Source organism: Acipenser ruthenus, chromosome 6 (assembly GCF_902713425.1).
Source record: "Acipenser ruthenus chromosome 6, fAciRut3.2 maternal haplotype, whole genome shotgun sequence".
NCBI classification, from domain to species: domain Eukaryota; kingdom Metazoa; phylum Chordata; class Actinopteri; order Acipenseriformes; family Acipenseridae; genus Acipenser; species Acipenser ruthenus.
Window position 1 is genome coordinate 30,685,587 of NC_081194.1, and position 14,126 is coordinate 30,699,712.

The 14,126-nt window shown below is 35.4% G+C and overlaps 1 protein-coding gene across 1 annotated transcript in view; it reads left to right on the forward strand.

Moving 5' to 3' along the window:
* The window catches only part of LOC117410435 (transforming growth factor beta-2 proprotein-like), a 50,676-nt gene that overhangs the window by 27,105 nt on the left and 9,445 nt on the right, over positions 1 to 14,126 (forward strand). The window contains exon 2 of the mRNA XM_034016981.3: positions 10,213 to 10,376. Within this exon, the coding sequence (XP_033872872.3) occupies positions 10,213 to 10,376 (164 nt within the window). The remainder of the gene's footprint in view (positions 1 to 10,212; positions 10,377 to 14,126) is intronic.

Here is a 14,126-nt window from a genome sequence, read left to right on the forward strand (position 1 = left end):
CTTGAGTTAATTGCAGAATAAGGTGTAATACGGGCCCCTGTGCATATCGGGTCCCTGAGCAACACTGATAATAATAGTCAGAAATTGGTTCCAAATTGACATTTTCAATTTTTGTTTGCACAGACAAGATCTGTGTCACCATTTGCAAAATAATTATTTGCTTATACGTACGCAATAAGGCCCGACAGGGTGTCCATATACGTCGAATATACAGACACCTCGGGGCATTGTGCGGCATGCGGCAAAGGGCCTTATTGCATTAATAATCCAGGCCAAACAGTGGATTTGAAAAACAAAGCAGAAGTAATTTTTTGGGCAAAGAATTTTTTTTTTTTTTTGTTATTAAATATTTATTAAATATACGCCAATAAAGGGACCACAAAAGTAGTCCCATTTATAACTTTGAACTACACACTAAGTTAAGATGAGTAAATTGATTTATTTGAAATATGCAAAAGTAAGTAAATTTATTTTACTTGTGTTGAACTGATGTGTTGAATTTTACATTGCCATAGAAAAGATCCATCAGGAGGCAGAGTTGAGACGGCACCGAATTCTTTTTTTTTTCTGTGAGTGCAAGATGCTGTTGTTTTAGCAGAACGGGAGTTAAAAATAAATAAAAATAATGACATTTTAGATTTCAGTAATTTTTCAAGGTCTGTGTCGGAGAGGGGGTTGATAATGTGCAGAAGTGCCTTTTTGTGTTTTTCTGTAGCATTTACAAACCGCTAAAAAGATTATTTGAAGTGACAAAGTCTGGGTGAGTGAGTATAAAGACAACGATTTTTTTTTTGTATTTTTTTCCATTTTGCTATCTTCCAGTTCATGTAATTGTTCTTTATCCAAATTGGCATGTCTACTTACTATTTTTGGGATTTTTTGTTGGTAATTGGTTACTCAGTTTGATAGTTACTGTACATTTGTAACTGTAAACAAGATGACTACCGGTACTGCAAATTCTGTGAGGCAGCGCAGTGATTTAGAATATGTGACCTCTCTTTTCTTCCGTTGTGTGGCCCTAGGCTCCTGCTTTTTGTATCTGTAATAGATATCACTTTTTCCAAATAACAAGTACAGACAGTATCTGTAGGTATATGCATTGTGACTAATACTCTATCCCCAGAGAAAGGAAGTGGTATCATAAATATATCTCACTTTAATGACGTTTACGTTGTCACAAATGCAAGGAGCATACGGACGTGCAGTGTCTTCTGGGAATAGTAGTTTATCTGGCACACACCGAAAGGTGTTTCCAATCAGCAGAAATGCAGAGGAAAACTACAACTCCCGTAATCCATGCATGTCAACAACGCTGGCTTCAATTAACTTTGGTTTAATGGGGACTAAACAGTCACAGGATTTTCCACGCTATCAAGCAGTGACAGTTTACCATCCCATATGTTTTTTAAATTGTCCTACCGTTATAATGGATTTCTTCTTCTTCTGGTCAAAATCTCCTTCCACCACTCATAATCGCGCATACTCAGTAACAGCACTGCAGTATACAGAGTTTGCAGATAAATAAAATATACTAAATTGAATCAAGACTTATCTAAGAACAACTTATCTAAGAACATCCATGGAGCAGAACTAGAAAGCAAAGCGGATAGACTGGTGTGTATCAATGACATTACTTAAGAGAAAGCTAGGAAGGTCCCTTTTTAAAAGTACATAACAGCATATGTATTCAAGGAGTCAATTCTGTAGTTTCTACAATACCAGCCGGCATGTCACAGTACAGTTACACAGCTCCCAGCGAGCTCTCCATATCCAACGGCTCAAACCAGCTACTTCTATGACATCTAAATTCCTGGGCAATGTCCAAGAAAAGTTAATCAAACTCCTCAATAGTGGCACAACTACTACTCAGTTTTCATTAATGCCCCTAAATCAGCTTTGGATCAAGTGCTTGGATGAGTACCTGATTCTTTCAGTCCTGCGTCTTTTGTTGTTGTTCCCAACTACTAATATGTGTGAGACTGGATTCTCAAGCCAGTTGATGACCAAAACAAAGCATCGAGCAGATTAAACTCCTGAAGACAACCTTCATTGAGCAAAAACTGCACAGAGAATTCATGAACTGGTGAAACGTAAGCAAGCAGAACATTCCCACTGATTGACTACACATTTGAATGACTCACTTGTTTCTGCAGGTATTTGTATTCACTCATTTGTAATCTGGTCAATCTGTTTTTCAGTTTATTATATAAAACTCACTTGTTGCTAGAAAAATCTACTTGTCCTTCTTAAAAATCTACTTCCCCCCTCTCCATCGCACAAAACACACTCAAAAAAGCAGAATATAACTGGTTGGATTTTGGTTTTATTTAACAGTGAACACAATCAATCCACAACTGTGAGCGCATTTTAATGTATTAAGAAACGCTATAATGGCTAATAGTGTTTCAGTGGTTACCTTTTTGTCGGTTCGCAGAGTTGTTTCTTCTTATCAGACGGCAATGTTATTGCTTCCGCATCACCCAGCGTTGCGTGACTTTGTTTAGGCTGGGGGGCATGTTTTTTATTAGTGAAGCACGTCCTTTTCCTATTCAGTGCTGCTTGTAATTGAGTTTTGGAGTAGTTGTGTGGCGTATAACCCAAGATATTTATTTTATTTATTTTATTTTTTTTTACATAAATTTAGTCGTTGCCAATTATTTTTATTATTTTTTCCCAATTTCGAATTGCCAATTATTATTTTTTTTTAAGCTCAGCTCACCGCTACCACCCCTGCGCTAACTTGGGAGGGCGAAGACAAACACACGCTGAGGCGAGTGCCGTCAGCCGACCGCTTTTTTTCACACTGCGGACTCACCATGCAGCCACCCAAGAGCTACAGCGTCGGAGGACAACGCAGCTCTCGGGCAGCTTACAGGCAAGCCCACAGGCGCCCGGCCAGACTACAGGGGTCGCTGGTGCGCAGTGAGCCAAGGACACCCTGGCCGACCTAACCCTCCCTCCCTCCAGCGGGGCGACACTCGGCCAATTGTGCGCCGCCCCCTGGGAGCTCCCGTCCACGGTCGGCTGTGGAATAGCCTGGACTCGAACCGGCAACGTCCAGGCTATGGAGCGCATCCTGCACTCCACGCGGAGCGCCTTTACCGGATGCGCTACTCGGGAGCCCCCAACCCAAGATTTCTTAAGCACGTTTACGGATGACTTAAAGGTCCCCGTATGCTGCGTATGCGACGTAGTGATGTGCAGTTCAGTTATTTTTGATGACTCGATTCGTTTGATTCAGTTCAGTTTGGTGAATAATTTCAAAATATTTGTTCGTTTGATTCACTGAAGCAAAACAGTTCCGTCTTGGCTGAATCACTGGGCTATTTGAACTGAAAATGTCCAGAAAGGATCATTGATTGTTTGGGTAGTTGCGGTTTGAAGTGATCTCACTCATTTTTTGCGGTAGGTTTTAGAGTAAAGTGTCTAATATACTGAGATCATGTAGTAATGTACACTGTCTGGTAACATTACAAATTATTTCAAACAAATCAAACTGGATAAGTCAAATGAAAAAGACTACCATGAACTATTATATTATATATACAACTCAATGTAATCAATGTAGTTATAAAAAATAAAATAAAACAAATAAAAAGTAAAAATAAAACATTAGTACAGCAACAGTAGTTGAGATTATGAAACTGACTTTTCTAAACTAGAGCATTTGGAGCCAACATGGCAGATTTGGGATTAAGTTACATAGCTTTCTCAACAATAAGATCTAAACCCACCCGGTTACAACGAATCAGAGACAAGAACAGCAAAAGGCAAGAACAACACAGACAATTAAATTAGCAGCGCTAACACAACACCATGCGCACTTCAAAATAATACATAAACATCTGACAAATAGTAGACGTGTACATTTAAATAAATTCAACATGGGTTTTTCAGTTAGCTAAATGACACGTATGAATTAATGAAGCTCATGTCCCCAGCTGCTATAATGCTAAGGAATAAATAAAAATACAAAGTATAAAAGTGTTATTTATTTATGTGGGCTCATTTCATGAGTTGTTGGGCGGGCAACTCGACTCATGTCATGTAGTGTGTTTGATACGGTGAATCAAATAAATCGATTCAACGGAATTCTGAACCGATTCCTATGATTCACTGTAATGAGCCGTTAAAAAAGAATGAATCATTCACAAACTGCACATCACTAAGGCGGCGAAACCAGGAGCAATACTTGTCTTACCTAAAACTAAACATTAACACATTATCCCTGTTTGAAAGCGTTTTAAAAACTGTCTATATAATATCTTATTATGTGTGTGTTCATAATGATACAATATTAAACCTCCTCAAATGTATTGCAATGGATGGTAACAAGGTAGATTGTTCATTATTACTATTACATATCATTAAACATAATACAAAATGTAATTGTTTAATTTTTTTAAGCATATACATTAATTACAATATGCGACGATTATATTCATACTGTTGAAACACAATTCATAACACATGTGATAACACTTTCATTTAAATAATAGAAATCATTAGACTAGTGAAAAAGGCCTTTTCTGTGAAGTACTGGCACTTCAGAGCCTTTACACATGCGCATTGTTACTTTGAAGCCATAATGCCAGTAGTGTGATGTCATATGTCTAGAACGCAATGGGATGATACCAGTAAAAACTAGAGGGCGTGGGGCAACCACAGAGGCGTGATTACAGATGGCAGATACACAATCTGTATTGTAAAAACCTTTAACAAACCATGTAGCATTGAAACATTTTGTGTACTCGCAGGAATAACTGCCGCGTAGGTGTTTTAGTTTGTTTCATCACAGATACCAAATCATTGCCAACTATTACTGCTGCTTGGTGGAATTCTGATTTTTCTTGACGTTCTTTCAGTTTTGTAACTGCTGAACCCCATATATATATATATATATATATATATATATATATATATATAAAATTTGATTTGATAGGCTCCTGTAATGCTGTAATTTGCATATTTCCCTATTACCCACTGTTCTCTATATATTGCTTTCATTCACCTTAACTTGAAAGCTACTTTTCGAAAGTCAAAGTACAGTTGTGCTGCCCTGATGAGCCCCAAACAGGGCGAAACATGTCTGCAGATAGTGTGCTTTGACTTTTAAAATGCTGTGAATGTAGAAGCCTTTAGGTGACTTTCACATGATTTGATTGGCTCTTATAATGCTAAAATTTGCATATTTCCCTATTACCATAAATACATATAGGGAAATAAAACATATTTATATATATATATATATATATATATATATATATATATATATATATATATATATATTTTTAAACAGTGTACAACATTTTGCAACTATTTGTCCTCATCTAACATCTTGTCCCATGATGGCTAACTGGAACACTGCTGCAGCAGAGTGATCCTGGTTTCATACCCTGATGGCTTTTGGGAGGGCAACATTCTTGCACTACTCACTGAAAAATAAATAAATACTTAAATGAATTAATACATAAACACATTGCTATGAGATTGACAGTCTGTATTTTGTTTTAAAAAATAACATATTTTACAGATAATCTCATATATAAGCATTTCATTTTTATCGTTATAAACATATTTGACAATCTTCATGTTTGAACCCTTAATCAGTTTCAGGGACAGATATAGCACCTTGTTTTCAGAGGTATGAAAGTCACATGTTCAATGGGTCCAATAAAAACTTCTCCCTTCAGGCAAAGTACCATATCTATCCAATAAGTTTGATCCTATAAGCCACCCGTAGATGGCAACATTTAGCAAAATAAGTGTTCTTACATTTTTCGTCTCCGCCATTTTCTGAGCAATTTGAAAATTAACATTATTATTTATTTCTTAGCAGACGCCCTTATCCAGGGCGACTTACAATTGTTACAAGATATCACATTATACATTATTTCACATTATACAGATATCACATTATTTTTACATACAATTACCCATTTATACAGTTGGGTTTTTACTGGAGCAATCTAGGTAAAGTACCTTGCTCAAGGGAACAACAGCAGTGTTCCCCACTGGGGATTGAACCCACAACCCTCCGGTCAAGAGTCCAGAGCCCTAACCACTACTCCACACTGCAAGCGTCGCGTTATATTATTATTTATGTACATATTGTCGAAGGTAATCAAGATAAAAAAATAAATCTTAATAGTTAAAAGTATATAGATTTCAAGTATGATGTGTAATTTTGAATGTCATAAAGCTATGTTCATAAAATATTTCGTAGTAATAAGGGGCCAAATCTGTCTCCTAGCCTAGTCATGGTTGTTTGTCTTTGCAGTTCTACGAATACACTCAATTTGCTATGATGGATTTATTTGTAGGTATTATGCAATAAAAACTACATTTTATCTTATTTTATTATTTTTAATTAGTGACTATGTTGTTTTTTTGTTGTTGTAACTTTAGAATTTAAATTCATGCATTAAGAAAGCAGCATCACTTATTTGCTCATTTACAATAAACATAAATAATACCTTAAATTTAAAAGATTAGTCTGTGCATTGCCAGAGGCTCTCTTGTTAGCTATTTCTCGGTTTCTTTGTAACCAATAGAAGATCAGATTTTCCCACAGCTAGCCAATCAGAAGTGATAGGGGTGGAACATAAACACTTTTTGAAATGTTTGTGTGTAGGTGCTAGACTTCCACAATTCACTTTTCAGAAACTTAACATGGCTCTCTAGAAATATACCCAGGGTGTCTTTCTAGCAACATAATGAACATAGGAAAAATAAATAAATAAAAACTACTTACTGGGAAAGTATATAACAGCAAAAAGTGTGTAAACATACAAAACTGTAAAAATGAAAGTCATTTTTAATTTAAAACAAAAGTATGTTTTCTCTTGTGTGTGTCACTCATGCAGCACAGAATCCAGACTGAGCTGCTGCAGCCTGCTGCTTTGCAGTTTTCTGATCGAAATGTTTCTGCCGAAGCGCTGTGGTTAGCTTCAAGATGAACTCTCTCTTACTGATATTTTCCCTGGTGCATTCCTTGTACAAATCGACGGAATTGATGGCTGCCAGGTCCAGCAGAGATAATAACAGGCTTGTATATAAAAATAAAATAGGATATTGTAGATTATATTCAAAATAAAAACATGTATTGTAAAAGGCAGTCAAAAGGTAGCAGGGATTATAATTTTTAGCGATCCTGAGAGTTATTTACATTTTTAAAAGTGAAAACCGTAAAAATGACTGCCGTGGCGTTACTAGTGTTAATAAATGTAACTGCACATATTGATTCTTTACCCTAATTATGTGCTGTGCTTTACCTTTTGAATTTTAAACATGCCTAATTCTAAACGTAGAATGACATTGCACTCAGTGGACTTACGCAGCACCCTTTTTTTTTCAGGCAAACCGCGCTTTGTATTTCACCGTTTAATAACTGTTAACTGCATTTCTTGATTCTTTACCATAACTGTGTGTTGTGCCTTTTGAATTTTAAACATGCCTAATTCTAAACGTAATCTATATAGCTAATGTTAAAAATGTTACAGTAATATTACTTGTTATTTTGCCCCTGTCTTGAGTCAACGCCCCTCCCCCACCTCAGGGCATTGACTCAGCAGAATCCAGGAAATGAAAACTTGACAATTTGTAAACCTAATTACAGTGAATATTTAATGCTTTTTGGACATTATTAAAAATGCAAGATTAAAGGCTAATGTCAACTGATAAAACTGCGGCTTGACCTTTCTTTAATTGTGTTTATGTGTTTTGTTAAGGCAAGTTCTTTAAAAACACATTGGTCATTTATCAATGTGCCTTAAACAGCCTGGTCAAATCAACAGGAAATTACTGTTTTTATATTAAAGGCAATGAGTAGGGATGCTAGTGGTCCATGCTAAAAAAAAAAAATAATAAACCTGCCACTTTTTAATAATATTGTTGTCCAGTTGCTCATGGTAGATTAAATGGCATTTTTCCCAGTTTCTCTTCACTTAAACTGTCCATGTTTTCCGAGTCAACAAGATATTTCAGCAATGTTGTCCATGTTTTTTAATGTGTTTCACCATGTTATCCTTGTTGGACCCATTGGCTTTGGACCATTTAAACATGGATATCAAGTACTAGTTCTATTCTCCCCTATAGCATGTAAGATTATGACGTAAAGTTCAGCTTTAGCATCATCTGACACTTTTCTTTTTAGATAAACAATACAACTTTCAAGCAATTTTTGGCATAAATGACATAAATAACTAAGAGGGCTGGGGTACGTAGACACCACAGGGGTCTATTTTATTTATCTAAGTAGTGGCACATCTCGTCTCTGTATTTAGTGAAGTTAATGGGGGGGGGGGGGGTCAATTAATCATCCCTGGGTGTAAACACCAGTAGGGAATTAAGAGAATTAAAGAGCATTGGTATTATATTTAGATCAGTGAAATAGGCCCCATCTCCTTCATTATTATTATTTATTTCTTAGCAGATGCCCTTATCCAGGGCGACTTACAATTGTTACAAGATATCACATTATTTTTACATACAATTACCCATTTAAACAGTTGGGTTTTTACTGGAGCAATCTAGGTAAAGTGCCTTGTTCAAGGGTACAGCAGCATTGTCTCCCACCTGGGATTGAACCCATGACCCTCCGGTCAAGAGTCCAGAGCCCTAACCACTACTCCACACTGCTGCTTTATAGCTTGACCAGTGCATGGCAGAGTGTAATGGTGGCCCTTGTACACAGTGGCGCCTACCATAGGTAGAGGCATGTTTGTAATCAGTTGCATCATTTTTGAATGGGAAGAAATTAAACTGTATTGCTGGGTAAATTCCCTGAATGGACCTTGTTGGGTGCAAAAGTCTCTCAGATTTATCTAACCACACCAAACCAACACATTGTCTAATGTGTCATTCGCTGAAGAGTTTAAAATAGTATCTTCTCAATTTTAACACATTTTGACAATGATAATGGATGGCAGGAATCAAATTGTATTTAGTGCTATATAGGGGTACAACAATTAATTGATGCATTATTGATCAACTGTCCTTAAATTTCCCGAGCTTCAATTACATATTGGTGAATCGATGCATCAAATTAGAACCCAGTTTGAAGTCTGCTGTTGCCGGTTTAGATTAAAACCTTGAGTGTGTGAGAGTGCACTTCTTTTAGTGCTAGTACAGTAGATTAGCGCGTTGCTAGGATACACACTTTAGGCCGCTACATTCACATTGGACAAGCCAAATCAGAAATAGGCCTAGTGTATTAAAGTTTTCTTGATTAAAAAACTTAAGGCAATCTACCGATTTACCTTCTTTTGTTTCAAAGCATGTTGTGTTTGGATTATATGGCAATATTATATAAGAAGATGAATTTAGTAATAGTTAAATTAGTCAGGATTTGTGAGATTAATTCAAATGTTTTGCTTTGCTTTTGGACATAAAATGTTAACAGTAATGAACAAACATAGTTCAGACAGAAATGACTTCTGTTAAAGTATATTATTTTTTATTATTATTACAATGTTAAAGGGACATGTGATGCAGACGCACGCATATTCTTTTCAGTTGTTAAAATCTCAAGTCCTTTGTATTTCTTTTTTTATTATCAGAAGTGTTCTAATTTGAACGTAAGTTGTGCCTTTTTGTTTCACTATTATGCACAACTATGTTTTTAGTTATTGGATCTTCTGTTAAAAAAACAAATGTTTGTTCTTTATTTTGAAAAGAAAATGTCAATGCATCGATTATCGTTGATTTAAAGATAATAAGAAAATGTGAGTACAAAATATACATCTCCTCATATAAAGTTCATTTGGCTACCAGGTTTTGAAAGCTAGTTGCCAAATGACCACCACCATACAAAGTGATTTGTCCCACCCTGCATTAACCTCGGAGTTCACTGCACTTAAAAACAAATCATCGCTAGTATATACCTTATGTTTTTTTCTCTTTCTTTTGATTTTTATTCTTGGATACTTGAGTAAATCTAGAAATGTTTGCTGTCATTTACAGTACTCTCCATGGTTGCTTGAAAATGTCATACACTATAGAAATCAAAAGAGACCCAGGACAAGATGTGTCAAATCTGGGCAGTCCCCGGGTTAAAGGTACAAGTGCCAACCTAGTAAAATCCTCTAAATTAATCTATAAGTTCCACTGCAGACACTACCACACAGAACATGCAAAAAAGCAAAACTGATTTGTAAAAGTGCTTAGAGGTTTTAATATTTAATATGTTTTTTTTATTATTATTTCTTTCAGATTACATCTCTGCAAATTATTACAATCCTTACTTCAGGCGTCTTAAATTTGATGTTTCATCAATGGAGAAAAACGCGTCAAATCTGGTGAAGGCAGAACTTAGAGTTTTTCGATTACAAAATCCAAAGGCAAGAGTCTCTGAACAGCGAATAGAACTTTATCAGGTAACAGTTTTTTTGTTTGTTTTTTTGTGTAAGATAATTTAGTGTAAATTTTGCTTTCCTGTTTGACTAGTACTTTTAAAAGGCCAGAAACCAAAATATACTGTATACTGTAAAAGACATGTCAACTCCTCAGTGAGACCCCCACTGAAAAACCTTGGGATTGATGAAAAACCTTAACCTAGGCCACTAGATTTTGTTTTGTGGAGACAAAATAAAATAAAGACACCACACACTAAAAAAATTACATTTAACAGTGAATGTTTATTTGTGATCTGGTTTAACATGTAAATTATTCAAAAATAATACATCTATAGACATATTTCTTTGTAAATACTGAGAAAATTTGTTTCATATAATATACTTTTATTGGTTTTCAGTTTTAATAAAATCTTCTCAGCTAGTGTGTGGATGTGTTATTATTATTGGTCAACATTATGAAAACAAAGAAGCGTCATTTTACAGAAATACAAAACCAGTGTGTGGTGCTCCCTGTCACTTTGACTAAAATTAAGGTGAAATAAAGAGAGAAAGACATACCATCAATTTCCAATTGTTCTGTTATTTCTTACCATATGGCATCTTTCTTTTTATTGTCTTTATAACCACTGACACTGGCATCATAAAGAACAGTATATTTTTTGACTTTAATAATTAAATTCTCATTGATGTCCATTTATCTTTTTTTGCTGTGGTAATTTCTGCGTGAACGAGACAGTGGCAGTCTGACAGCCTCTCATTCGACTCTCTGCACAGTTCAAAGTGCCGCATCTGTTTAGTAGCTGCCACTATTGTAAAGTTAACAATTCATTAACTTCTTCGGGTCTCCAATTGAAATGAAAGCGTGTAACACCAACGACAAAAATACCCAACACGTCCGGTATACAGTCACGTGGCATAAAATATGACTGCTCTGTGACGGTATAGGCAATTCACACAGACCAAAGTGTAGCATCAGTGCCAGTTCTGAGCCTTCATAACTCATCTGTGTGAAAGGGGTATAAGACACCTGCTTTTATGATTTTACAAAAGCATCCTAAGTGACATTATTCTTATATTCAGAGATAGAATGTCCTAACTGAAGTTTAGGAGAGTTGATATTACAGAAAATGCTCTCCTAACTTATTTTCCTATCTTAATTTAAGATCGGAAATAGCATATTACAGAACATTCCTAACTTGTTCATTTCCTATGCTTCTTTCCTAATGTTTAGGACTTGGTGGAATTTTCTATATCAGTTGGTTAGAAAAATAAATGTTAGTATGCAAGATCAGAACAAACCATGCAAAAACAAAAAAGGGGGAAATGATGTACATTTATTATTGTTGTTATTCTTTTAGATTTTAAGTTTTGTATTGCACAAATATTTATTGGAATTTAGGTCTTATTATATACTGCATATTCGAGTGAACCATAATGATCCATTAGTATATTTTGGGATGTATACCTTTAACAGTAAGCTACATGTAATGCCTAGATCTAGCCCCACCTCCTGTGAGAGAAGGTGGTTCATTTTATGTATGGGACAGCATGGAGTTGGAGTTAGATGCACTTACAAGTTACTGTCGGTGATTATGACCATTGATATTTGAATCTTTACTGAGGAATAACATATTAAGTATTATGTGTTGTATTACACAGCGAGATGCTCCATTTAACTTAATTTTAATTAGGAATACCAACACACAACAATATGAACAAATCAGGAATGTTCTGTAATATGCTATTTACTATCTTAAAATAAGGTAGGAGAGCATTTTCTTTAATATCAACTCCCCTAAACTTTAGTTAGGACATTCTATCTCTGAAGATAAGATAAGAATGTCACAGGATGCTTTTGTAATATGCCCCCAGGTACTCCGAGTGAAGCATTACCCAGCTTCAGTAAGTGCTTTGACATGAGGAGCCATATTTCAAAGGTGTCTACATTTCTATTAGATATCTATATGTGTATTTATTTTTAGAGTGGGCTCCTGTAGACCCTGTTTTTTAAGTTACTAAGGAGTGGATTTTTTTGATGTAGAAGTGTGCTTGTTGTGCACTAAGGTCTATTCCATCAAAAGATTAGAATTGTATTTTGATGTGATTTTCAGAGCTTTGGAGCTGTAATCATTCCTCCAACTAAGCTGAAATAAAATGGAAAGGTACATAGAAATTACAAAATGAGATAATAGTTTCAGTATCTACACATTTTCCACAAGTCAGGTGTCGTCAGAGCATTTTGAATTTTAATTGAAAACATTGTACCAGAAAATGTGTTGATTTCCATCAATAGTATGGTAACTTGCACAATTATGCTTGATGAATCGAGGCCCTATTTGACCATAATTCTCCCTTTTTATGGAACCTTAACTGCTACCTTATGTTTTTCATTTAGCAGAAGGGAGTAAGGTTTCAGAAAACTTTCTTTAGAAAGCAAATACTGTTTCTTGTTGTTACACTGACGAAAACAAAAAAGACGAAAACAAATTTAACATGAAACAGCTTTCAGTTTTAGTTTCCCATGTGTTTTGGCCCGAATTGGCTTGAATCAAATGGCCCTTGCCACAGTTAATGCCCCAAATCTCATCCAGTTCACAATTAGCTATGAATGAACAATCCCAAAAGTCTTTTGGTGAAATGTTTTTAAAGATTAATGAACTTGTACCAATGGTATTAGAAGTCTTTCTTGGCCACATAAGCACAAGCGATGGTAACAGAAGCAATGTTTTATGCATTAGGAAGGTACACCACAGCAGACTTTGCCAATATAAACACATTACCATTAGGCCTTTTTATAATAAAAAATAACATAGCTTTGCACTACAATGATATCCCGTAGCTGCTATTTTGTACGCTAGTTTCATTTTTCCAAGACTGCAAAATCATTTAGAATAATTTACCCAGTGAAAAAGATTGAATGCTTTCAACAGTCATTCCAATAAGAGCTAAGAATCTGAAACTGTGTTTAAACGTATGGGTCACAGATGCAAGAATTACAAGGTTCATGGATGTGCTACTTTGTTAATGATTTGTCAACAGTGTATGGAAGTTGAGATATTTGTTTTCCTAAACTGGTTAACCATCCTGGTCAAAGAGAACAGGCTCAACAAAACAGGTATTTTAATGAAAGGAAAGACCATCAATTCACACACTGGTCTTGTATGTGGTCTCCTTAAATTATGAATACCTTCCTGTTTCCCTGCAATTTATTGAAAAGAAAAGCAGCTTATTTGTAATGGCAAAGAGAAGCTGGTTTAATCAGAGCAGTCTTAGAACATCCTACATTCCCAACTAAATGTAGAACTCCCTACACCAATATACATATTAGCCATCATTCGAGACCAGGTCAGCATTCGCAATTTCTTTAACAAAAAGGTCTCTGTGTAGTATCTGTAGAATTGCCCTGGAATCCTGCACTTCACTGCTGATATATTAACCCATTTATTTCATGATGGCTTTTGAGGTCAAGTCAAGTAGAAACATTTAGACAAAAAAGGCTCTGTTTTAAAGCATATGTAAAGGAAAATGTACAATTTTTGAGAGAATGCAATTGTTTTATTGGTATAAAATTAACAAGAGACTACTCAGAACAATAGTTGAACTGTTCCTTGCTGGAAGTTTTAAAGACATTAGAAGACATTAAACAAAAACATTTTAAAATGCTTGTTATAGTTTTACCTGATTTTAATTATTTTGGCCACCCTTTAGAGTTGACGGTTGTAACCTGATGCAGGTTTCTAAAGTTGGTGATTTCTTTAAGTTTTGACATTT